The 25,554-nt window shown below is 54.5% G+C and overlaps 8 protein-coding genes and 1 non-coding gene across 9 annotated transcripts; 4 read left to right on the forward strand and 5 right to left on the reverse strand.

Annotated features, from left to right (window-relative positions):
* Positions 1-1,544: 1,544 nt before the first annotated feature.
* Positions 1,545-2,659, reverse strand: J4E78_001599 (uncharacterized protein; the record flags this gene model as incomplete). Its single annotated transcript, XM_049362255.1, has 2 exons — positions 1,545-2,011; positions 2,065-2,659. The coding sequence occupies 2 exons, from the start codon at positions 2,657-2,659 to the stop codon at positions 1,545-1,547; spliced, it is 1,062 nt and encodes a 353-aa protein (XP_049227538.1).
* A 2,654-nt stretch (positions 2,660-5,313) lies between these two features.
* J4E78_001600 (uncharacterized protein) lies at positions 5,314-8,089 on the reverse strand (the record flags this gene model as incomplete). The annotated part of the gene is made up of 2 exons (XM_049362256.1): positions 5,314-6,056; positions 6,433-8,089. 2 exons carry the CDS (start codon positions 8,087-8,089, stop codon positions 5,314-5,316), a joined length of 2,400 nt encoding a protein of 799 aa, XP_049227539.1.
* Positions 8,090-9,377: 1,288 nt separating this feature from the next.
* J4E78_001601 (uncharacterized protein) lies at positions 9,378-10,517 on the forward strand (the record flags this gene model as incomplete). Its single annotated transcript, XM_049362257.1, has 1 exon — positions 9,378-10,517. One exon carries the CDS (start codon positions 9,378-9,380, stop codon positions 10,515-10,517), a length of 1,140 nt encoding a protein of 379 aa, XP_049227540.1.
* Positions 10,518-11,186: 669 nt separating this feature from the next.
* On the forward strand, positions 11,187-11,889 carry RPS19 (40S ribosomal protein S19; the record flags this gene model as incomplete). Its single annotated transcript, XM_049362258.1, has 5 exons — positions 11,187-11,275; positions 11,336-11,354; positions 11,399-11,447; positions 11,500-11,576; positions 11,638-11,889. 5 exons carry the CDS (start codon positions 11,187-11,189, stop codon positions 11,887-11,889), a joined length of 486 nt encoding a protein of 161 aa, XP_049227541.1.
* A 397-nt stretch (positions 11,890-12,286) lies between these two features.
* Positions 12,287-14,321, reverse strand: J4E78_001603 (uncharacterized protein; the record flags this gene model as incomplete). Its single annotated transcript, XM_049362259.1, has 5 exons — positions 12,287-13,731; positions 13,778-13,885; positions 13,947-13,954; positions 14,003-14,100; positions 14,163-14,321. The coding sequence occupies 5 exons, from the start codon at positions 14,319-14,321 to the stop codon at positions 12,287-12,289; spliced, it is 1,818 nt and encodes a 605-aa protein (XP_049227542.1).
* A 1,466-nt stretch (positions 14,322-15,787) lies between these two features.
* Positions 15,788-18,097, forward strand: J4E78_001604 (uncharacterized protein; the record flags this gene model as incomplete). Its single annotated transcript, XM_049362260.1, has 3 exons — positions 15,788-15,906; positions 16,054-16,109; positions 16,200-18,097. 3 exons carry the CDS (start codon positions 15,788-15,790, stop codon positions 18,095-18,097), a joined length of 2,073 nt encoding a protein of 690 aa, XP_049227543.1.
* Positions 18,098-19,374: 1,277 nt separating this feature from the next.
* On the reverse strand, positions 19,375-20,898 carry J4E78_001605 (uncharacterized protein; the record flags this gene model as incomplete). The annotated part of the gene is made up of 1 exon (XM_049362261.1): positions 19,375-20,898. One exon carries the CDS (start codon positions 20,896-20,898, stop codon positions 19,375-19,377), a length of 1,524 nt encoding a protein of 507 aa, XP_049227544.1.
* Positions 20,899-22,701: 1,803 nt separating this feature from the next.
* Positions 22,702-23,608, forward strand: SSU72 (RNA polymerase II subunit A C-terminal domain phosphatase; the record flags this gene model as incomplete). Its single annotated transcript, XM_049362262.1, has 2 exons — positions 22,702-22,901; positions 22,951-23,608. 2 exons carry the CDS (start codon positions 22,702-22,704, stop codon positions 23,606-23,608), a joined length of 858 nt encoding a protein of 285 aa, XP_049227545.1.
* Positions 23,609-25,153: 1,545 nt separating this feature from the next.
* On the reverse strand, positions 25,154-25,234 carry J4E78_001607. Its single transcript has one exon. It is a non-coding gene; the product is annotated as a tRNA-Ser (tRNA).
* Positions 25,235-25,554: the final 320 nt, after the last annotated feature.

Consider the following 25,554-nt stretch of genomic DNA (forward strand, 5'->3'; position numbering starts at 1 on the left):
TCCCGCCGGGCCTCTTTAGATAGTTGCTTTCTGCTTTGCTTTCTGCTTTCTGCTTTCTGCTTTTGCTTTCTTCTTTCTGCACTTCCCCAAGAATCTGCTAACCCGGCTTCTGTACAGACTCGGTAAGGCTTCCTCCGCCTCGCATACGGCGATCCTCACCTTAGCTCGCAAGAGCTAAGACCGAATCCTCTTCGCATTTCGCAGCGATGGGGTAGAGTGTGGGCTCTCATTGAGTGCAGTGCTTTATGCACTGCCTTGAGGAAGGCTTCTTTGATTGTGACTTTCGAATTTGTTGTTGTTTTGACTTGACTGTGCTTTGATTTCGCTTATATATGACTTGACTTGACTTGATTTGACCTTTGCCTATCTTCAGTGCTATGCCATGCTCATGATATATGTCTTCGCAACTCTGGCTCCTTATCGATAAGACTGTGCTATTCTCCATGTCATTCTCCCTATGAGTCTTCCTTTGTTTATCTGTGCCAGCATGTTACTACGCTCAGACAGTGCGCTCTCATAGTCGATATGCTGCTCATTTTGCGCCTATGTTGCGACTCCCAGCACTCTACCCGCTTCCATCAAACCCCGCGACACGCACATTTTGAACCAGGTATCATTGTCCAGTCAGCTTCTGCGCCTGCAATTCGTTTTGCTCAGCCTCTTCTGGCTGGATATCCAACGCGACCAGCGCAGTCGAATGAAGGACGGCAGGACAACTTTGACTTACTTTTGGAGAACGAGCACGACAACCGCCGCGACAACAACCGAGGAGCTATCGTAGCCCTTACGCGTGGCCACTCACTGATCAATAAGAAGCTAGACGTCGACTTCACCGCAGTGCAAGACGTCTCGACCATCCAGGCTATCACCAAGCACGCTACGTACGTCCGTCCACGCGCTCCATGCCTTTACAGGCTGACTTTTGACTAACAGGGTGCTGTGCTATCAGCACACTCTCCTCCGTCACCACCGCACTCTGCTCTGCCACTCCGAAGTGAGACGAACACGTTCCCGATGTATACGCTGCCAACCGTTCTTAACACCGCGCGAGACACCCACTGTTTGAACGACTCAAAGGTTGCCGTTGAAGTGCGCAAGATCGGCAGACAGGGAATATACCAGCATGCGGGCAGGGATGCAGGAGTTGCTGAGTGCATACACAGGGACTCTGGACCTGCTTGACTCCCATGCTGTCTTGCGCTTGGAGGGATTGGGCAAGGCTCATTCGGGTATACAAGAGGGTTTATCAGAGGCAAATAGCCTGCATACTCAAATACTGAGGTCAGAACGGGCTGGAACAGATATAGTGGTAGTAGTAACAGAGGCAAGGACAGGGGCAATCGACATCACAAGTTCTCAAGTAGATCAATAGAAGTGTAAACATCGGTTAAATAACCAAAGCGCTATGCTACAAGAAACGGGTGTATATACACAAAAGAAGCGAAACAGTCGTCGTATCCAACGAACGAACCATCAAAAGGTAGTCTCTCTCAGAAGAAGGGTATCCATCAAATCATATCATCCCCAGCGTGTTTGCTCAACGCTTACAAGAAAGAGCGAGCGTGGCGGCGGGCCTTGGAGGCAGAGCCGCTGGCCTTGCCCTCCAACCAGGTGATGAAGGTGTCGATGGTGAAGCTCTCGGGGAGGGCGTCACCGCCGGTGGAAGGAGCAGCCGAGGGACTAGCGGAAGGAGCAGTGGAAGGCTCGGCCTCGGGGGTAGCGATGGGGCTGGCGGAAGCAGCGGGGGTGGAAGGGCTGGCGGCGGGTGCAGAGGGGCTGCTGCTGGCGCTGGGAGCAGTGGAAGGAGTGCTGGGCTTGGTGGGTGTGGTGCCATTGCTGGGAGCGCTGCCAGAGCCGCCGGAGCCGAAGAGAGGAGGACCGGGGACGGTGTAGTCGATGTTGGCGCCGTAGGGGCTGAAGAGGATACCGGGGTCGGTGGGAGTGTAAAGCTCAGTGCCGATGACGCCCTCTGGGGTCTCAGTTCCGGAGCCAGTGACCTCGATGTTCAAGCCTGGAGATTCAATTAGAAATTGGTTCTTCATGTGATTAGTGGGGTATTCTTACATTGAGGGTAGTTCTGAGCGCCGTTAACGTCACCACCGCCGTGGAGGGCGATGATCTCGTGGCGGAAGACGTACTTGCCAGCGGCAAGGCTCTCTGGGACAGTGACGGGCCAGGTGTTGTTCTGGCCAATCATCTTGACGGCAGCCCACTCGCCGTTCTCGTAGCCAACACCGTCGATCTTGGTCCACTTGAGCTCCTCCTTCTTGACGGCGGTAACGTCGCCAGTGTAGGGAGCGACGTAGGTGATGACGGGGCCGACGTGGCTCTCGGGCCAGGTGCTCCAGTGGAACTCAACCGTACCACCAGCGGCGACCTTGGCCATGCTGTCGGAGCTGCCCTCGGGGCTGGCGGCCTTGTGGCAGATGATGTCGGCATCGCCGAAGGAGTTGGGCTCGACGAAGCCGTTGTCGAGGTTCTCGGCGTACCAGCCAATGTGCTCTGGCACCTGGCCGCCGTTCTGCTTGGCGTAGTAGTAGTCGAGGCTGAAGCCCTGCTGGAAGACACCGTCGATGGTGACGCCGTTGACAATGCCGTGGGCGGTGGCGGTGGCAGCGAGAGCCGCGATGGCGCTGAGGGAGGTAACGGTCTTGTACATGTTGACTGATGTAGATGGAGTTCTTCGAAAGAATGCAGTTGGTAGGTTCGATAGAGACGAAAGTTTGAAAGTGGTTGAAAGAGTGTCTGCCGGCTTCACACAGTGAAGGACTTGATGAACGAATGTGAGTTGAAAAGAAGGGACTGGTATAGAACCGAAGATTGAAGCTGTAGCGATGGTGCTTGGAGTGAGGTACCAGGTGCCCTATTTATTCGGTTCAGTCTCTGCTCCTACAAATGCTCGGCATACATCGACCCACATCCTGGGCGACTCGCAAAATGAGAGCCCAGAATGGTGGGTTCATGCCGGGCGCGCAGGAATATGCATCCCGCGTTGTTTGAATCGCCATGTTTCCTGTTGCGGAGAGACAAGCGACATTGTCAGGATGCGCAGGCCGTTTCCTGCCTGCAGCCAAGAGCCATCCCACGGCTCCGGACCAGTTCCAGAATCACTGCGCCCTGCCACAAGCCAGTTCTCAGTCTCCGGTATGCATCGTACGCAGCGTATTCGTCGTCATGAATCGTTCCGGTCGGCGTTGTTGTGGTTTCGGGTTCGAGCGATAACGTGCAGCGGGGCCGCGCGAAACGTGCATCCCGCGTGTTCCTGGATCCGCCCTTGCATAGTAGACGCCGCCAAGAGCTTAGTTGTTTCTGTCAAACGAGGTGCCGAGAGCGCCCCATTTTGTGGCGCCTGTCAGATGTCTAGATCCGATCGTGCTGGGTTGGTAGATGTGGTGTTGATGAACGGTAGGGTTGACGTTCATGCCCTCGATCGATGGCGGGCTTGAAAGGTAGGTCAGTAAGACGGTCCGGCTGCCGAACCCAGCTGCCGTGACCTCATCATGTCATCCCATCTCCAAGACACTCCGACCGACCAAATTTGTCGCATGCAACACCAAGCTTCCTTCGATCCTGCACAATATCCACACCGATGTTGTCGACTCGTCAACGTTGCGCGCGCAACCGTTATGCACCCCTGACAGCGCAACCGATCCTTGGGGCCCACCACCGAACTTCGCGTGTGCAGCCTGGTTTCAGACGTGAAACGGCCAATATTGCCCCCAATGGTAGTGGACGGAGATGCGCCTAGATCGAGGCAGGCGTGTTTGACGACATCGTCGTCGATATTAATCAAGTCGGGTATTCGGGGGCGGCGCTTCTTGGACGGCTGGCGGTGCAACTGCATGTCAGGCGCGGCGCCGTCGACTTTAACATCTTTCTACCTCTGTCTTTAACCGTTCTGCCTTTTAGGCTGTCGACGTATATGGTGTGGGCCTGAGGCTGTTTCTTCTTCTCTATGTCTCAAACGTAGCTCGTGATGAACATCCACAGCAGGTTGGTATGACGGAGTGCCGTCTCTCATCTATTCCAGTGCGTACCTCTCAGTCAATCTCATAGTGTGCTGCAGCCGGGGTCTATCTGGCCCCTTCCAAGCTGTTATACTGCGTTTCCTTTTCTGGGGTGTAGGCCCTATCTCCACCGCACATATTGCCAATACTCCTCTTCAGATTTCCCTGTCTACATTAGGCTGGCCTGTTCATAACTGTCTGTCAATGTAGCGTCCTTCAAAGACCTCGCGGGTATGTCATTTCGTCGTTGTTTCCAAGGTGATGGTGTGACGTAGTCGTAATGTGCCGTCTAACAACATCAAAACACCGCACTGGGCAGCCAGCATCTCAGTATCTCAGCATGGCATGCACCTCCAGGCAACGTCGTTACAATCTACCCGTCACCGCAAAGCTCCTCGAATACCTCCACGCAATCTCATCGCACTGCTGTCCCTCAAGTCAGAATACAATGTGCCCTCCCCGCCGCTCTCACTTATGGCACATATGCCGCGTAAACCCTCTGTATTCCATCAAAACAACTCAACCCGGGTCTCTTAGTGGAGTGGTAACACGTTCACCAACAGTTCCTGTGAGTACAGAGTGTCAGTTGACGCTGGCACCATCAGTGTCCCGGTCACTTGACTGGTGATAGCTGTGCTTTGCAGTGTTTGTGAGAGACGCTTGTTCGACTCAAGCAGAGACCAAGTATATCATCTTTTTTTGCTGCCTTTACGTACGTACGTGAGTCAAGGTGAAGGGCAACTGCGTTTGCATAGATGTGCCGCTCCAATTGTGATTTTCGCTGGCGGCTTTTTTGGGGTGAAGGACAGTGCATTTTTTTACCGACGTTGTCTTCAGTTTTCCACACAACTCTAATTATTCTATATGTATTATGGAGCCGGCTCGCTCTTCATCAAAACACACCAGGCTTCTTGGTCTAATGGTATGACGACACAGACCGACAGGTTCTCCGTCAAGGTCATTTGTATAGTATGTGTATTGAAGGTAACTTCGGACCTGCTTGGAATGCCATCGTGACGCGCCCTACTTGTGTAGATCAAGGTTCGATTCCTTGAGAAGCTATCATTTTTTGCTTGTGTAGACGTTCCGGATCATGTCTACATCGGCTTGCTTTTTGCTCAAGGTCTGGGGAACTTTCTCTTTTGAGGAATACGATGGCGATGGAGGTTGAGTATCTATATCTCACGACGTCTATGTAGTCCCTGCGGTCCTTTATACCTTGTTGTTGCGCTGGTTGTGTTCTTTTTGTATCCTGTAAAGCTTGTTGTGGTATGGCACGCGTTGATTGAAAAGTATACGTAAGCGGCTACTCCAACCAAGCCTGCAGGCCGCCAACCAGCAAAACAGCAATACCCAACACCCACTGCGCAACCCCAAAGGCACCCTGTACGTCGCCCTTCCTAACCGTCCACAGAATCGCGAAGACCGTACTTCCCAAGCCGCAAACGCCCATCATCACTGCCCACACGCGCTGCGCAAGAAACCCCTCCACGAGATGAACGCCCCACCCCATACCGAACTCCAACCGCTGTCGTCGTTTCGGACTGCGAAGATACGTGATCAGCTCGCCCTCATAGTCCTGCGGGTGCTTGAACAAATGGAGGAGATACGTGCTGCCAACAGGCGGCAGGAGGTCGTTGGGCTCGAAGGTATACGGATGCTGAGACGGCGCTGCAGACTTCTCTGGCTCGCTGGTCGAAGCTGAAGACGCAGCGGACTTGGGCGGCATAGACGGCGTCGCACGTATATCGGCGAAGCGATTGCGATGGACTTCGAATTGAACAAACTCGATGGTCGTCAGCCCGCGAAGACGAGCCCAATTGAACCACCGTCGGTTGAGCTGGTCGTAGTGCTCTCGGAGTGCGAGCGCTAGGTCCTTGTCGCTTCTTACGCGCCCTTCGTTGACGTCGAGATGGACGATCTTGGGTGTTAGGCGGCCTTCGTTCGCACAGGTCAGGAGCCAGGATTCTTGGACAAAGGACGGCATACGGACACTGAAGGGGTTGCTGGCGACGATACGGGACGGGCTATACTTGGAAGGATCGCTGCCTCTAGTCCAAGAGTTAGGCCCGCCGTATGTCGACGACGGCGTGGTCAATGTGGACGCTCTGCTCGACGAGTCAAATATGGAGGCCATCGATGACGCGGTGCTGCTTTGGCTGGTAGGACTATGTGGTGTATGAGCTTTTGGGCGATTGAGATAAGCTTCAAGAAGGCGGGCAGCATTGGGTCGCTGTTCGATAAAGTCGTCATACAATGGCTCACCGCATGACTACATCTTGTTAGCATGGTCCTGAGAAAGAGTATGCTGAACTACTGACGCAAGTCCATCGCACCCGCACATGTCCCTGCGGCACGGGTGGTTCAGTACCGAATGTATCACGAAGCAATCGAAAACCTTCATAGGCTTTGTCTGACAACGCACTCAATGCAAGACCCCAGTATCTCAATGTTGTGTTTTGACCCCCAGAAGATGCCGTCCGTATTTCCGCTTCCGGAGGTAGCGGTATCTCGCCGACATGATCGTCAATTGGTGGCTCAACGATGGTGGGCACTGCAGGCCTTTCGAATTCCTCGTCAAGATTGTCGTTTCTCGACTCGATTTGATCTAAAGCTCTTCTCAGTGCTTCGCGGAGTTCATCTGCGCGACTCGCTCCTGCTGACTGGGTTGATAGCAGTGCATTAGCGTCCTCAGTATCTATTGACGAAGAAGAGGATGATGCGTGCTTCCGTATTCTAGGTGATCTCTTGCGGCGCGTCGCTGGCGACACATGAGCTGATTTGGTCTGAGGCACGTCGGTGTTCAACCGTAAACCATGTTTGGGCCGAGAAGGGACATGCAGGTCGTCTGCTGATGCATGGCGGAGATGCCGCGGCTTGGCCGCACTCGTATGTCGCACTGGTTGCGACCAGGTGGCATACTCATCAGCCGCTATATCAACTCCACTTGACTGTCGAGACACCGGACGGATGCGTTCCCGCAAAGTAGTCGAGTTCACCAAATCCTCTACAACTTGACTATCGGATACAAAGGTTGTCTGTCCCACGCGACGCTTGACGGATTTGCGAGCATCCGATCGTTTGAGGTCTAGGTTCGCCGCTCGGCTTTTCACACGGGCACGCGTCTTCTTCTTCTCGACACCCTTTCGTACAGGCCCAACGAGTGACAAACCGCGGGTTGGCGTCTTCACGATACTGGACACTGAGGCTGACCGGGTAGGAAACATTGATGGGGTCTGAGACGACGGTTCTGCATCAGTCTGATCTTCATCCATACGGTCGTATATCGAGCGGATGTCTGGTATCAGAGTCTCAGCATCACTGAAGCCATCCTCTGCAATCGAAGTCCGGGCTAGACTGTTGCGCGACAGATGACTCCTTGGTGGAATCGTGAACGGCGGTGATCGTTGGATGCCTGATGTGTTGGAAGTACCGATCTCGAAGATATCGTCGCGACCCAAAAGACTGTCGGTATTTGATGCAACAGCTGAAGGGGGAGAGTACAGCTCCGCAGGCAGAGCCGCCGAGTCAAGCTCTGGAGTCGCAAAGACCCGTTCTGAGCCAACCGCTTGACCCAAATCAACTTCGGCAATCTCGTTCGAATCGGTTGAGCCTTTCAACAAGCGCACCACGTAACCCTTTCCTTTCTTCTTGATCCTGGCCTTGATGTCGGTAAGTCGTTTGGATTGGGTGGAAGCCGTTGAGTCGCTCCGCGAGAAAGACACATTCCAGTCCGGCACTACCTTTTTGAGAAAGTCAGGAGGCACATTGTCCAGGTCGGCCCAGCCTTGCCTATCGTGGAGAGGAGTGCTTGGCGGACTCGTCTTTTGAGGAACTGAGCTATCGACACTAGACTTCAAGCCATCTCGTAGAGTCGTAGACGCGGCAGCATTAGGTGCACAGCTCAGAGGCACACCGATAGACGATTGTTGTTTCGGGCCCAGGTTGAAGACGAGCTGGAATTGGCCAGGATTGCGTGCATCTTCTTGGAGATTGAGAGTGAACGGCACCGATTGGGTCTTTTCGTATTGTGGAAGAGGCGTTTCGCGCCCCGCATCAGACGTCTTTGGATCATTGCTCATCGGGTGTTGTTGATTGAAGCGCAAAGGCACAGGAGAAGCGATTGAAGAAGCCTATCGCGATGCGAAAGTCAGCCACCAAAACCGTCACTTCAGCCTTGCGATGACAAAGGGTTGCCCTGCCCGAAGCGAGAGCCATATAGACTTACCATGTTCGCATGGTGTTCACGCCGCGATGCAGGAACAGTCGCCTGAGGGACGCAGAGAGGGGCGACATCTTGCTGGTTTTGACCGGTCCAGGCTGCAGTCAGCTGTAGATTCGACGAACCGGAGAAGACTGCTGCGGTCGTTCCTGCACTGCCACCACTGCTGCAGCGCGATCAACGAGGCTGTCGTGCCGACCCGCTGATTGGCGAACTTCATCAGCCGAACGCAGCCAGCATCACATGCGTGGGTTGCCTCATCTCTATCTGCCTTCTTAACTCTGCCTTACCCGCTGAAGCGTGGATGTACGATTGCGCAGCCTCGATACATTGTAGTACCTGCTTCTCGCCACCAGACGCGTCGCCGGTGTCGTCTTTCTGTGCAAACCTCCTACGCGTCACGCTCTGACACGCCGCCGGAACTCAACAAACCTATCTAATCGTGTACCAGGCGGGATGCGCATCGCGGGATCGCTGAATGCAATGCGCAGTCTGCATCGATGATGTTGAGATAGACTTCGTGGCTCGAGGTAGCGAGCTGTCGCGTTCCATGGCACCCGTGGACGCGCCTTCCCGCTGCCAATGCCGTGCGTCATGCCACACCCATCATCCACTTTCAGCCCCCAACTCCGACATATACACCACCACAACACGACTTCGGCATACCTCCGATTTCCAAGATCTTGGCCATGATGCTCCGGACAGACTCTCGTCACATGCTCTCATCATTCTTCCGGACCAATCTGTTCAGAGTTCTACCTCCGCGCCTCGGCACATTCGATGACTAGGCATTAGCTAAGTTAGCTAAGGCTTGCTCGGTGTATAAACTACCGCTTTCCCCGCAAGACACGAAGATCCTTGTTCCCCACAATTACTCCGGACAGCGGTCTCCAGATTCCCGCCATTGAACGACGTGTTTTGTGCGGAGAGCAAGGATGCTTGCCATGTGTGGCAGGGCGACATGACGTTAAACGGGCAGACTCCGAGAACTACCTCGCACCACCGACCGGGAACAGAGTATCGATCACATGGTAGTATGGTAGATCCCGGTTGACTGGCCGGTAGAGTTGCATTGGCATTTGTTTATATACTTTGTTGATGCCGGCTGCGATTTGGGCTTCATCTTGCACATCTCTCAAGCCTTCAAGATGCGTCTCTCTACCCTCTTCCTGTCGCTCATTAGCGTCGCTACGACCGTTTCTGCGCACCCCAAGAAGGCAGAACAGCCTACATTCTCTCGCAATGTGATCTTCTCACCACCCAGGGACGCCAACTGGACCGACCCCGGTGTCCTTTATGCGCGCAGTGCCCAGCTCCCTGACGGTTCGCTCCTCGCAACCTGGGAGAACTACTCGCCCGAGCCACCAAAGGTCTACTTCCCCATCTTCAAGTCAACCGATGGCGGAAAGTCGTGGAAGGAGTTCTCGCGCGTGCAAGACACAAAGAACGGTCTCGGTCTGCGCTACCAGCCGTTCCTCTACGTACTTCCTGAGGCAATTGGTGGCTACAAGGCCGGCACCGTCCTCATCTCTGGTTCTTCCATACCCACCGATCTCTCAACCACCGACATTGTTCTATACGCCTCCAAGGACAGCGGCAAGACCTGGGAGTTTGTCTCCTCCATCGCTAAGGGTGGAGAGGCTCGTCCCAACAACGGCCTTACTCCCGTCTGGGAGCCTTTCCTGATGATGAACAAGAAGACTCTCATCTGCTACTACTCCGACCAGCGCGAGAACGCCACTTACGGCCAGAAGATGGTTCACCAGACCACCACCGACCTCAAGACCTGGGGCGCAGTCATTGACGACGTCACCTACCCCACCTACACCGACCGCCCTGGCATGCCCACAGTCGCCAAGCTGCCCAACGGAAAGTACATCATGACCTACGAGTACGGTGGCGGACCTGCCATCACCACCTCATACCAGTTCCCCGTCTACTACAAGATCGTGTCCGACCCCGAGAAGTTCGGCGAGGCCACCGGCATCAGTCTCAAGTCCACTGACGGCACCATCCCTACCGGTTCTCCATACGTTGTCTGGAGCTCTGCTGGCGGCAAGAACGGAACCATCATTGCCAGCGCACACAGCAACTCGGAGGTGTTCATTAACAAGGGTCTTGGAGAGGGCCCTTGGGTCAAGGTTGCTACTCCTGAAGCAACCTCTTACACTAGGCATCTTCGCGTCCTCAAGGACCAGTCCAAGTTGTTGATTATGGGTGGTGGAGAGCTGCCCCCTGCCAGTAACAACTCAGTTACTGTTACTGTTGTTGATATCAGCAAGTGGTAGACGGGTTGTATGGGGATAATATTCAAGTAAAATCAGTAGCAATGACATAACATAAACATGAAGTTAAGATTCTTTCAAACAACTTCCAAGTGCTCTGGATGTCGTACAATGACTCCGACAACAATAGTGAGATCATTTGCTCGAGCACGCCAGCATGTTCCTTCTTGTCTAAGATGATATACCTCACATATTTTGATCTGCAGAGCAGGAAAGTCAATATACCAAGTAATGTACCAGAACACGATCGAGGTGCGAACATTTTGCCGGTCGAACAATTGATTAGTCGGTGCCAGCATCGGATGAGACTAGATTACAGTACCAATGGTCTGAGTTCTGGGCGGCCTGTAAAGCATGCACGAAGAGCACCCAATTTTGATATCGGTGACACCGACGGGTTTCGAGCTGTACCAGAGAAGCACCTGTAACGAATATTCAACTACATGATAGAGCGATGACGATGTTCGCGTGTCGATGTTCGCAGGCTCTTGGAAAGAGTGATGGTTCGCGAACCCCACCTAGCGCCCCACTAGCGCCGGCCCGACCATTTTTCCTAAGCGAGCCACCGTGGGTCGCTGAATTTGGCTCTCGCGAGATCTTCAAACGCCGCAGCATTCAACGACAAGCCCACGGAACCGCCCTCACCCCCCAACACCAACCAATACCGCAATCATGCCCGGAGTTTCCGTCAAGGACATCGAGTCCCACAAGTTCGTGGCCGCCTATGCCGCTTTCTTGAAGCGCCAGGGAAAGCTTCCCATGTAAGTTTTACCTTTTCGCAAAAATCAGACAGATCGAATGCTAACATTGTGTCAGTCCAGGTTCGTCTCTATCCAGCGGGTGAAGGATGAAGCCTGAATCCCGTAAATGGGGGATAACCTCAGTTCGCTGACCACTTATCTACAGGCTGGGTTGACACTGTCAAGACAAGCCGTAAGAATCAAATCTCCCCACCTATGCGAGAAACTTCGACTAACGTGCGCAGACTCCAACGAGCTTCCTCCCCAGGACATTGACTGGTTCTACGTCCGCGCCGCCGCTGTCGCCCGCCACGTCTACATGGTATGCAGAATGCCCACCACAACGAACACATGAAGGGACGGAATGCTGATGAATTACACAGCGCAAGACCGTCGGTGTCGGCCGCCTCCGCAAGGTCCACGGCTCCACCAAGAACCGCGGTTCGCGCCCCTCCCACCACGTCGACGCCTCCGGCTCCGTCGACCGTAAGGTCATGCAGGCTCTCGAGAAGATCGGTGTGCTCGAGCAGGACGAGGACAAGGGTGGCCGCCGCATCACACAGTCCGGTCAGCGTGACTTGGACCGTATCGCGCAGACCACTCTCGAGGCTGAGGAGGAGGAGGATGACGAGTAGATTATCACCTTCTACGCGGAATATGTGTAAAAGAGCTGTCTAGCATTTGATTGCGGGGCGGCATTACGGATCTACCACGGTTTACGGCTTATGGCGTTGAAAGACATGATTGAGTCGGGCCTGCTTTTAGCCTAGGACACCAATGACACTGGGCTTGGGCCTCAAAAGCAACATGATACCCTCTACTTCGACATCCGTGCAAATCGTTCCTGGTACTGTGATTCCGCCATTGCTGTGATCTCGCTCTCTTGTTGAAGTTCATGCGCGCTTGACTATGTCAAGTCCAGGAACACACATTGCATATGGTCTGTTAACTTGTCGTGCACATGCCAATCCAATGTCAATATCTCCAATATGCAGTACTCTATATCCAAAGTCCATGCACTCCTGGTGCTCCTTAAAACAGATCCGTCATAGCCCCGTGACTGGCATCCCCAACCAACCTCGCATACTTCGCCAACACACCCCTCGTAACGGGCATACTGGGCGCCACCCACTCCTTCAACCGTCTATCAATCTCCTCCTGCTCCACATCCATATCTATGCGATTCTTCTCCGCATCAATCGTAATCATGTCGCCGTTCTGCACGACGGCAATAGGCCCACCAACCGCAGCCTCAGGACAGATATGACCAACAATGAAACCATGGGAAGCACCAGAATAGCGTCCATCAGTGATGAGGGCCACGTTGGTAAGTTTAGCACCCATGATGGCGGCGGAGGCTTTGAGTTGTTCAGGCATGCCAGGACCGCCTTTAGGTCCTTCGTAGCGGACGACTACGACAACGTTTTCGCCATGCGGGATTTGGCCTAGGTTGAGGGCGCGGTCGAGCTCGTGCTCTTTGTTGAAGACTATGGCTTTGCCGGTGAAGATCAGGCCTTCTTTACCCGTGATCTTTGCGACGGCGCCCGAAGGCGCGAGGTTGCCGCGCAGAATCTCGATGTGGCCGGTGGGTTTGATGGGGTTGGACAGGGGCCGGATGAGGACTTGGTCTTGGGGGAGGGACGGGTAGGATTCGATGTTTTCGGCTAGGGTTTTGCCTGTCACGGTGGGTATGCTGCCGTCAAGGAGATTGGCTGCTACGAGTAGTTTCATGACGGAGGGCATGCCGCCGATGTCGAAGAGGTCTGCGGCCATGTACTTTCCTGATGGCGCGAGGTCGGCGAGGAAGGGGATTTTGTTGGAGACGCGCTGGAAGTCGTCGAGCGTCAGGGGGACGCCTGCTGTGCCTGCCATGGCGAGGAGATGTAGCACGGCGTTTGTGGATCCGCCTAGTACCATCATCATAACGAGGGCGTTCTCGAAAGAAGCTTTTGTGAGGAGCTTTCGCGGTGTGATGTTCTTCTCCATGCAGACTCGTATCGCAGCGGCAGCTTTGGCGCATTCGCGCATCTTGGCGGGTGAAGTTGCAGGCGTTGTGGAAGAGTTGGGGAGCGTCAGTCCCATTGCCTCGATCGAGGTACTCATTGTGTTGGCCGTGTACATTCCTCCGCAAGCACCAGCGCCTGGGCAAGCATTCCTCTCAATATCCTCCATGATCTCATCTGGTGAGAACTTGCCCTCTGAAGCACTCTTCAGGTTCTTGTATATGTATGCGCCGTGGCTTTCGTAGCAGGTGGAGATGTTGATAGGCTTCTTGAGCGTCTCGGAGTATCCTGGCATTATCGAGCCGCCGTAGACCATGAGCGAGGGGCGGTTGTGTCGCGCGAAAGCCATGATGACTCCGGGCATGTTTTTGTCGCATCCGGGGATGGCTATGCAGGCGTCGTGGTGCTGGGCGCATGTGACGGTTTCGATGCTGTCGGCGATGACTTCGCGGGTCTGAAGGGAGAAGCGCATTCCTGGATATGTTAGATTGTGTAGAGGTTTGAAAGAGTGAGATCATACCCTCTCCACCCATCGTGATTCCATCAGATACACCAATCGTGTTGTACTGCCATGCCAGCATGTTGTCGTTCAAGACGTGCTTCTTGATTTCCTTCCCAAGATCCAGCACTACCCATCGTCAGTATACTACGTCGAGACTACATTGGCGTATATCGCGTGTGTCACTCACAGTGCATGCTGCAGTATCGTCAGTATTATGACAACGAATCCCAAGAGTATACTGACTTGCAAGGGTTGCCCTCCCACCAGACGCTCGCAATTCCCACGTGGGGCTGCGTCTTCATTGCTTCCCGTGATGGTACACCAGCTGCGTATAGCATTGCCTGTGGGATGGGAACTGTTAGTGACTGGAATCCTTCAATCGTCGTGGCTCCGGGTAGCGAACCTGGGCTCCGGGGAAGTTGTGACCGGTCGTGAGTGTCGATGAGTATTTGTTAAGCGCTGGCTTGCCATCCTCGAGCTTCGCATCATCGGGAAGATGTGGGAAGCTGAGGAAGCGCGGCTCCTCTGGCTCACGCTGCTTCTGGAGGTTGCGCGGGTCCATGACGGGCTGCTTGTTGTGTGGTAAATGGTAAGAAAGATCAGTGTAGTTGGAAGAGTAGAGAGGAATGCACAGGCAGCTCAAGAAGGAGTCAGAGAGGCAAAGGTAAAGTTGAGTCAATGGACGAAGTGGTGAGAGATACGGAGATAACTAGCAGTTACCGTGTATACCCAGGTACTCCCGTAGCAGGGATCTACACATTCGTCGGCTGCCCTAGTGACGAAGGAGCAATCCGAATGCTGGCAGAGACATCTGTGTGGGGCGTCAACAGCCCTTCGTCACGTTGCGCTGGAGCCAACGTTCGGAACGATGGAGGGGTCCGTCGGATGGGAACATGGTAGACGCGTGAGTTTGACACACGCTGCCATTGACCAATGCGACGGGCCTGATTGAAAGCCGATTATGACGATTCGAGGCCATCTAGCGCCAGGTGGTGTGGTTTGGTCTGGGGAATTTACTTTGGTCGCGGCCAAATCCGGTGTGTGTCGGCGCAACTACCGGCGTGGCTTCGGCTTGACCACATGCGGCGTCTGCAACGGCGAAGTCGCTCGCGGGGTGTTTCTGGAAAGACGCCAGATCGCGCTGGGAGTGGCGGGAGCCTCTCGCATGCATCCTGCGAGTCTGGCGCTTTGCATGGTCGTCGCAGCACGCAAGGCTGCATGTCGGCTATGTACTGTATTCATCTGTCATGTCGTACCGCGACGGCCAGGTAAGTCGATCTGACCCGAGTACCGGGTCGTTCCCAGTACATGTACAGTACTGCATTCTGCCTTGGGCCGGGGGAACTGACGACGAAGAGCACACGTCGCTGGTGTATCGGGCTGGCGTCGCACCGGAAGATCCGGATCACAAGAAAAGCACGCGCAAAATGGCAGCAGGTCTCGTTGAGACGGGGAGATGGGAGGACTAAGTATCGTTCTCCATAGAGTTCGCAGTGATGATGGTCAGGGGAAGGCCGTTGGAGAAGGCTCCAGCATCCCTGCCAAGTTCCCACGATGGACGTGAAAACGCCGCTTCCGAAGCCTGGCAGCAGCCCAACCCAACGTCATACCGCCCATGCGCCCATCACAAACCTCTCTACTAAGCAATTTCCATATCGCAAACACTCCCACGCCATTCCCTGCCGAGTTGGGGGTTGCAAAGCACTATCGCACAAAGCAAAACCGCTCGCTGCCGCTTTATCTCTCCATATCGCTGTGTCAGGATGATATCCTCGTCAGATATCGGTCGCGCCTTCAGATCCCAGATTAAGGAATATCCTTCGTAGCCGCGCATTCGCCGTTGCCAAACGTGCGCAAGGTTTCCAATAAGACACGCTCTCAGCACCGGCTCTTTCTCTCCAGCGATCCGGGCACGAGAGGCACCATCTGATTCCATTGGCTGCCGCCCAGTGCTCGTCACCGTCCCGCACGCCGGCAACCCGAACGCCCCGTCGCATATACTTTCAGCATTCCAGCACGAAAAGGGACATGGAGCCTCATTCGCGACCTGGCTTGTTCCGCAATGGCACGTTGCGTCTTCCACAGGCTCCCCTCGCTGCCTCACCCAGCGACCAAGTGACACAGACCGCTTCAGACCTTAATCTCTGGTATGGGCACAGTATAAAGCAATCCGCCCTCCGTCTGCTCCGGCTTCTCAACCCATTCGTAGTTAGCGGAGACCGGTTGACTCTGACCTTTGTGGGCATGCTCCAACTGACAGCCTTGTGTGGGTTTGGATCTGTACTCTGGTATAGGAGTAAGGGAAACAAGGGAACCGCCAACACCCAACATGTATCTGATACCGCGGCTGGTGAGTTTCTGCCTAGCGACACACATGGATGTCATTCATCACGTGGCCTAGCTGGCGATCATCTAGCCTTGTTTTACTAATCCTCCGCAGATGAAGCCGCTGGTACAGACCCAGGCCTGTTGAAGAAGTACTCCACCGTTCGCTCCTACACTGTCCCGTCAACTGGATTCGTCTACCCCAGGCTCCGGACCTTTTACCGCCCACATCATCAAGAGGACAAACTCCCCAAGGATCCGTGTCCTGTTCCATTATTGGTGTTCATCCATGGCCTCGGGGGCTCTATCGCTCAGTTCAGTCCCATCCTTATCAGTCTTTCCAATCTTGCCCCTTGTCTGGCCGTTGACCTCCCTGGATGCGGTGTGTCAAGCTTTGAGCCAAAGACATGGAGCGCCTACACTACGGAAGCCCTAGTGCAGCTTCTCGCCGTCGTTATCGAAGCACATCGTGGAGTTAGCGATGGACAGCCGGTCGTTCTTGTTGGCCACAGCATGGGATGCTCACTTGCTGCGCTTCTGGCTTCCCCAACTTCACCACACGCACACCTTCTATCGCAGCATGTCAGCGGCTTGATTGCCATCTGCCCCAAAGCTGAACCTCCTACTGAAGAAGAAGTCAAGAAGCTACGCTCTGTCACATTGATGCCTGCCGCTCTTTTCGATCTGATGAGACGTTGGGATAGAAGAGGAGGTGTCAACAGCAAGAGCGTCCTACGCATGGCGGGAGTGGAGTCTGACGACGAAACGAAGAAGCTACAATTGCGCTTCAACAAACAGAGCCGAAGTGCTGTGTGGTTGAGGATGGCCCGTGGAATGTGTCCTGACTACTCCAGTGGCTCGCCGGTGGGAGGTCTCCCAGGGAAGGAGGTCTGGAAAGGACTGAACATTCCGGTGTTCCTTGCCGCTGGTGAGACTGACACCGTCACGCCAGCGTCAAACGTCAAGCAGATTGTCGAGTTTCTAGGAAGGGATGTCAGCGCCATCCAACCACCAAGCGAGATGGCAAGCCTGCCCATTGCAGCAGCCCCCTTCGTACCTTCCGCAGTCCTTCCTGACAACGACAACCCGGGACGTACAGAGCACCAAGACTCCGGTATTGATGTCAAGGACCTACCAAAACTAGAAGACGACACCAAGACCATCGAATCAACCGCTATATCCACCACGGACGTCAGCGTCTCTTCCACCTCTGAGAACACAACAGAAGGCAGCGTAATCACCACCGACGGCCCCCTCCTCTCCGCCACCATAACCCCCATAACCCCCACCACCCACACGCCCTCCCCGCACCCCCGCCGCCTCGTCGTCAAAACCGCCATAATGCCCAAACCAGCCGCGCACTCCCTCCTCTTTGCGCCCTCCACCTCGCGCATAATCGCCGGCCTAATAAACACCTTCTTCATCGACTACATCGACCCGCGCCTCTCCTTGGCCTGGCAACTCTCCTACCTCTCCACAGAGGGAAAATGGGACGTCAAGAACCTCGCGAAATGGAAAGCCGTGCCCCCCGTCTCCGCACCCATCGCAGGCGTCTTCCGCGCCATGAAGACGCTAAGAGAAGTCGATGAAGAACACACCCCCAAGGTGTTGACAAGACAGTGGAAGGGTAAACTATGCGCCGTAATTGACATCTCCCACGACAACCCCGTGTACGACCCCAAAGGCCTAGAAGAAGGCGGAATCCCCTACCACAAATTCCCCACCGTATCCAAGCAACCGCCCCAAGCAGCCGAAGTCAACGATTTCTTCGATCTCGTCGATAAGATACGTGCGGAAGGACGGCCCGGCTTGATTGGCGTGCATTGCCATTATGGGTTCAACCGCACGGGCTTCTTTCTCGTGAGCTATCTGATTGAGAGGTTGGGGTATAGTGTTGAGGATGCGATTGAGACGTTTAAGCTGGCGAGACCGCCGGGGATTAGGCATAGTCATTTTATTGATGCGTTGTATGTTAGGTATTGTCGGGGGTTGAAGAGGGCGCCTACGCTTTGAGTGTGACGGTTCTTGGGGTGGCAGTTTTGTACAGTATTCTTTCTTTCTTTCACATTGTTTTTGGGATACTAGGGTGGTTCTGGTAGAGCGGAGTTTGGGAAGCGTGTGCGTTTGGGCGTTTGGGTTGTGGTTGGGGTAGGGTGTGTGGGCATAGTATAGGTATTGGGATCATATCCTGAATGACATGACATGATATCGGGGTAGGCTTCGCTTGCTTCGTCGATAAAGTGCTCGTTTCTAGTGAGTCGTTTCTTATTGCAAGGTACATATCGGGATGTGTTCTGCGATATGAGATCCTGGTGTTGTTCTTTACAAATCCAGATGCAATAATTCAACTGAGTAAAATACTCAAGTGTATCTCTAATCAATGTGTATTTCTCTCGATTTGAAACGGCATGTACATACGTGGAGAATGATAGCGCAAAACATACATTTAGTACTTGGTGGTGTTCATCCTTCGGAAGAGCGTGATAGATATTTGTGGCGGCTTCTCGTTTATCCATTCTTAAATTCATACATTGCCAGCATGTGACACATCGAGCCTCAAGTACTCAACATCAACACCAACATCATGCAGGTAGAGAGGAAATTTCTCGAAACAGTCATGTATTACAGAAGACGGCGGTTTGATATATAAAACCGCCTCTCGCTCCATCGCACCGCTAAACAATCGTGAGAATCCAGATCTCACACTCTCTCCTCCGTCATTACTCGGCTTGCTTTCTTTTTCTAATAATCACAAGCCAAGTGTCGTTTCGTCAAGATAGAAAAGAGAAATGTACAACTACAATGATAGTGATATGTCCACACCATGTAAGCCCAGACCGTCCAACATGTAACAACCTTCAAAATCGTGGTGCTCCCTTCCTTTCCTTTCTGCATGGACCGGTACGCTCCGATCGTACCTGCATTCTTTCCTCTGCTGCCGTGACGACAGTTGTACTCCGTTCCGTCCATCACCATCCATCCATCCCATTTTGGCGCCCTGCTCCGCATGAAGAAGAAAGAGAATCCGCTATGCCGAAGAATGCGTTCGTGAGTAAAGAAATAAGAAACTGGGTAAAGACATGGGTTGAAGCGAATGTCGTGAACGCGTTGAGCATCTTGTTTCTTTTTGCACCCAGCCAAGCCATGCTACGGTGAGGGTGAGGCTACTCGCTTTGCTGTGGCGAGCAAGTTCGTCTGCTTGCTCATGCTTGGGTCCAGCACCCCTTGCTGTAGCGCTATGGAATCTGTTTTCGAGCTTGCCCATTGTAAGGCAAGCGACCTTACGATCTTCATGGCTTCTGGTCTTGAGACTGCGGCTCGGGTGTTGTCTCCACACCCTCCATAGCGCCAGTGTCTTTGCTTCTTGAGAACGGGCCGCCTTCGGTGGTGGTAGGCGTTCCGAGCCTATCCGTGGGATACTTCTCCAGATCTTTGTGGCTGGTTGAGAAGGTCGATATGACGGGTGTGTAGTTTTGCGGGTGATCAGCCTGTGTGGGCGTCTTCGCTTCGGGTCCAGCTGAGATCGGACTGAGGAGACTCTCAGGCCCGTTGTTGGCTTCGGGTGGCAGTAGTTCGGGCTGGGGTTGTACCGCGCCGACTAGACCATTCAAGCCGCCTTCAATGTCGCGCAGCAGGCGGACGTATTCCTCGGGGACAAGCCCGCTCTCGCCAGTCTTTGGGTCTTGGGCTACGAGCCAACCTTGGCCGTGTCTGTATGATACCAATATCACCTGTCCTTCTACCAGCGGTAGCTCGTTGTCGTTCTCGCGTGCGAAGTCGAATAGGGCGACGGCCTTGCCGTGCATCTCCTCGTCAGGCGATGCGATGGTGAACTGGTAGTCGCGCGAGAATCGGTTGTCATCGTGGATGTAGTCCTCGGGCTCTGACATGTCGTCGTCTGAGTCGTATGGCGGGCCCTCGACATCGGCGTCGGTCTCGGCGTATGCCCGTTGTGGGAGAGTGGTTGCAAAGTGCGAGTCTCGTCGTGAAGCTCCTTCTGGCACACCGAGCCGCGACGACTCGGGTGGAAATGTGATCAACTCACCCCCGGGCCCATTTGCAGCCTCGTCGCTGACGAACTGGCTGCTCTCGCCGTTCATAGGCAGTATTGAGCCCCGCCGCTGCTCTTCGGGGTATCCTCTCCGCCCACGAGTGTGGTCGAAATTGACAATGTTGGACTTGTGTTTCTTATGCCGCGCGCCATGGTGGCTCGTGACTACCGGACTGGAGATGTCGTCGTCCTCGCTGTAGGGCGGGCCGCCGTCGTATGCTGTTTGTGGGAGCTGCTCGCCGTTCTCGTCCCAAGACCCCGCGGACCAACCGCCTCGGTCGCTTCGCCATGCCACGGGTGGCGGGTCCGAGAGTCTCCGGCTGTGCTCGCTGGCCGGTGTCGAGATGTCGGAGGGTTGTTCCGGGAGGGGGCCGTAGAAGAGCGGGTGCAGCGGGTCGTAGGCAAAGTCGCGGACGAGCGAGTAGGGCAGACTCGAGTGGAAGATGGGGAAGGCAGTCGACTGCGGCCGGGAGCGGACGGACTGGTGTGTGTTGGACGTGTTGGAGAAGGTCGAGAGTCGCTTGTTCATGTAGGAGCTGGCGCGCTCGAGCTTCGCCTTGGATGGCGGGGAAGTGACGAGCGGCGGGAGGGAGGTGCGATTGACCCCGACTTGCGCCGATGCGCCCGGGTCGCTCCGTGGTGATAAGACATCGGCCGCCATGTCTTGCTCGCTGTGGTATCCGCGGACAGCCACTCCTTCTGTGATGTTCTTCAGCCGCTGCGAGTCGGCGGCCGTCTCTGGTGCGGAATTGGCGTCTGTCATGCGGTAGATTGCGTGAACAGACAGGTCGGGCGTCGGCGGTAACTATATGGCGTTTTGAAGCGCGGTCGAGGGCAGTGCGGGTGGCAGAGTAGGATGCGACGCAGCTAATGCAGTACGGTCTTCAGTATTCAGTATGCGGTATGCGGTATGCAGTACTCGGGAAACTGCCGCGGGAGCAGAGACGGGCTCCAGGTGGCCAGCGCACAAGGCGCACAAGCAGCGTTCGAATCAGCGCGACGTGGACTGGCGACGGCAGATGGCGCAGTGACTCGATGTTTGTGTCGGATGTTTCGAGGCGACAGTGACCAATGGCCCGGCGGCGCGCTTCAGGCCTTCTGGAAGCAGCACGTCGGCTGTGCAGATGCGCCTGGCGATTGGGAGGTGCGCGGCGGGCGTGAAGATATTTCCACTGTAGAGCGGCTGGAGAAGCGCTCGCTGGGGGTTGTGGGGGTCAGGCCTGGCGCTAACACTCGCCCAGTGAACGGTTGATGAGGTGCGCACCCGAGGGCCAACGTGGTGGCTTCGAGGGTTCCGTGCAGGAGGGGAACGGCAACAGTGCGGCTAAGGGGCGACGCGACTATGGCGAGGCCTCTGGCGGCTTCTGGATGCTGTGTAGACCAGCGCGCGCGTGGTGGTGATGGCCAACTCTATTTTTGGCACCAGGCGGCGGGGAGTGCTAGATGCCAAAGTGTTTCAGGATACTTGACAGCGCCGCCGGTGGGCAGGGCATGTAAATGTATTTGTGCGATTGTCGATATCAAGCAGAAGCAGCGAGTCAAGAGGCCTCGAGACAGCCTTGCTGGCATCAACGAGGGGTGTGTGTTCTGACGGCTCTTCCTTTCCATGATTGCAAACCCCATCAATGCATGCTTAGGCTACTTTCACCTTAGTAGGCGTTTCAGGTCATCGCCTAGCTGCATGGGGACTGCGCGCGCACCGCTGGTCGAATGCGCTGCCAGGCCCGCGAGCATCTTCCTTGGGCCGTCTTCACCGCGTCCTGTCACGAGGGCAAACACATCATAGGCGACTCGGATATCATTCCTTTCGCCATGCCATGGTCCTCTCCCGACCACATTCCCCAGACCACGGCGCTCTGTGACAGGTGCGTTTGAGCCGGGTTACCTAGGCGTCCCGTTTGGGTATACAGTATGCTTGCGCAATTGCATCACGTCACCGCGATCGCTTTTAATGAAGGCGATCTCCCTATACGAGATATGCTATGTCCAAGCGCTTCAGGAACAGGTAAGAGTCTGTTCCAAGATTCTCGATATGAAGCATCGCGACCAGCCCCTCCATTTCGAGGTGCCCAGGTGTTCGGCGCCCCGCGTAATCTTTCAGCCGAGCTTAGTCAGCCGCTAAGCAGACTATGACCTGCCTGAGCTCGAGCTTGACAAAGATTCAACCTCACAGGCCTTGTGCCTCCCACCACCACCACCACTTCTACCACTTACTCATACGCGTCTCTCTATGCATGAGACTATGAGCTTGAGTAACTACCTTTAATACTGTAAGTTCCTCCCTTCGTGTGCCCCGTGCCTGCCCTTGAGATGATGAACCCATATTGGAGCTGTCCTAGGCAATTCGCAGGAATTACCTCGGATGTCGTTGAGGACTCACAATTAACGCTGAAAATTCTGATCTCCCGTGAACCTTGTTATGATTGCTGTCTATAATTGCGTGGAACCATAACTAACGTTTGTGAAGAAATTGCAGAGCTGTCCGCAGACGCGCCAGCACCTGTCCCACCACTCCTTCCACGCCGTCCCATCACACCTCCCGCACCACGACCCGACCCCGCCGAATATGGACGCCCCTGCCGACCCACGACTGCGCGCCAGGCAGCAGGCTGCCGCCGCGGCACCTCCACCACCCCCGCCGCCGCCAGCTGAGCCCGCTTCCATGGGCATGGACGGCGCCAGCGACGCGCACGCAGAGCAGAATATGGTACCCGACGATAGCTTCAAGCTCAAGTTCTGCACTGTGTGTGCGAGTAACCAGAACCGGTATGTCATTCGCTGATCCGCAGGCCAATCAAATCGCTAACTTGGCTAGCTCCATGGAAGCTCATCTTCAGCTTGCCTCAGCCCATCTCCCTACCATTAGCTTTGGCACTGGCTCTCTCGTCCGTCTGCCCGGTCCGACCATCACGCAGCCCAACGTCTACAACTTCAACAGCACTACCTACCGCGCCATCCATGATGAGCTCGCCGGTCAGAACACCGCGCTCTACACCCACAACGGCCTGCTTAACATGCTCGGTCGCAACCTGAACATCAAAGGCTACCCTGAGCGCTTCCAAGACTGGGTGCCTGGCAAGCCTCGTCTGGACCACGCTGAAGACAAAGGCTCGCAGGGTACTGAATCTGGTGTCGTCGACGTCGTCATAACGTGCGAGGAGCGCTGCTTCGATGCTGTGCTGGAAGATCTCCACAACAAGGGCGGAAAGCTCAACCGTCCTGTCCACGTCTTCAACGTCGACATCAGGGATAACCACGAAGAAGCTCTCGTTGGCGGCAAAGCTATCCTCGACCTTGCGCTCAGCCTGAATGAGGCCGCAGCCAAGGAGAGAGAACAACATGGCGATAGCGGGTGGCAATCCGGTGGCGGAGCTGCTCGATCTGGTTTTGACGAACGTGTCCCCGACATACTCGCTACCTGGCAAGAGCGCTGGCCCAACATGCCTGCGCTCTGGAGTTTGGCTTGGGTCTAGTTCCTTACGGCGTTTGTTATTCACACTCGATACCCATACTGCATAGCGAGGCGTTTTGCTTATCTTACGAATTGTCAACGAGGTCACGATCTTCTCGAAATAACCTTTGGTATTCGCCGTCTTTGCCGTGTTTGTGTGACGATCGCGATTGTTTTGATTGTGACATTTGACATGACGTTTGTATCACCAACGCCATAGCGCGTCAACGCACAAACACTCCGTCTGCTGTAGCTTCGAGGCACGGTCTGCGGCTAGCCACGTGTACGGTACCACGAGCGTTGATGCCAAAGTCAAAAGTAATTCGACATTACTGTAATTTCCTGACATTCCGATCTTCCTCCTGCAAGATTCCTCGAAGGGAGATACGCCACCTACATACCGCCGACAGATAGCCGTCGTCACTGCTGGCGCGTCAATAACATGGCGGGAAACCGAACTTCGGGAAGTCGCTGCTACGGCATGATACTGTTGATGATCGCCATGCTCGTTGGGAGTGTCGTTTCATCGCCAACATGGATGCCGCCATCAACATCGAATTTGAGGAGAGAAGGAAATGCTACAAAGTACTGTGGTTGGGAACTCATGCAACACCATCGTATGTCGATCTCAACTTCCACACCCACATCCGATTCTAACACTACCACACCAGAAATCCCCATCGCCAAACTCGGCACCTGGTACGCCGACCAAACCGGTGATCGCTCCTTATGCGTAAAGCAAGATGATGGATCCGAGTACTGTACTTGTGTTTATCAGTGTGGGAATGGTGTTTGGGGAAAGTCTATGGAAGATGATAGCGGAAGCAAGAGCAACGGTGGCAAAGATGATGATGATGATGAAGGAAAGGAGAAGGAACGTCGAGATGGAGATGGAAATGAGGAAAGAGGGGATGCGGCAGAGTATGCGCGGTACGCGTACTATATACAAAAAGGCTTGGGCGTCAAATCCGGAAAGTGGAAGTATGAGGTCGGCTGCAAGAAGTATTGCCATGCTGGGGTTTGTGATGGACAAGACTGAGGGGAAGAGCGGAGTGTGATATGGGTATGCGGAGGTAGAGGGCACCTGACCTGGGCATGGTGGTGATGTGTTTTATGACGGTTTGATCCTACGAGTTGACCCAGCAGTTGGGTGCGATACTGGAAGATGGAGGTTCCGAAACACGGTTTCTCTTGTCATTGTTTCTGGCTATGTGCAGTGAGCATGTGCTCAGATGGTATTACCAATGCATCTGTGTCTAGATTGATGTTGCATTAGTTGCCAGCGGTTCTTTGAAGTATCCACGCTCTCGACTCTAGACATTGCCTGCAGTAAGTGCCATCACATGATGAGTTCTTCTTCACTCCGACATCCTGTGAAGGGACAGACTCTTCCTGATTGCTTTGTATAAGAGCTTACCTTGCCGTTCAAGGCGTAGCTACTAACTGCACTTGTGCTTGATTGATGTAACCTGGGCGTGTATAGCTGACTGACCACTCGACTCAAGCAAAAAAGATGGCTGCCACTCAGCGAAGTCCTCTGTCAAGGCAACGCAATGGCCAAAAAGATCGACGTTGGCCAGATTCGAACTGACGCTCCCGAAGGAACAAGATTTCTAGTCTTGCGCGATAACCACTCCGCCACAACGCCCCCGTTTTATTGGTTCGATGAAAAAACAGAGCAGTTATACGTCTATATACTGAGCAAAAGCATCGATTGCTAAAGCTTACGGCCGAGAACGGGCGGCTTCAGCGTACTTCGTACAACATAGTCGGCCCGCTTTAGTCCACCGAGTACGCCGGATCTCAGTCCATCCCCCGGAAGGTTCCATGGCACGAACGAAACCTCTATAGCCTGCCCTAAAACAAAGTTTGGACGTTTTCAAACTTCCCGTCCCATCTGAGCCAGCGAACTCAAAACACGTGCAATCTGCCTTGAACGTTCTAGATCACGTCGTTCACGATCTGTTC

Source organism: Alternaria triticimaculans (assembly GCF_023758025.1).
Source record: "Alternaria triticimaculans strain BMP 0046 chromosome Unknown scaffold_1, whole genome shotgun sequence".
NCBI classification, from domain to species: Eukaryota; Fungi; Ascomycota; class Dothideomycetes; order Pleosporales; family Pleosporaceae; genus Alternaria; species Alternaria triticimaculans.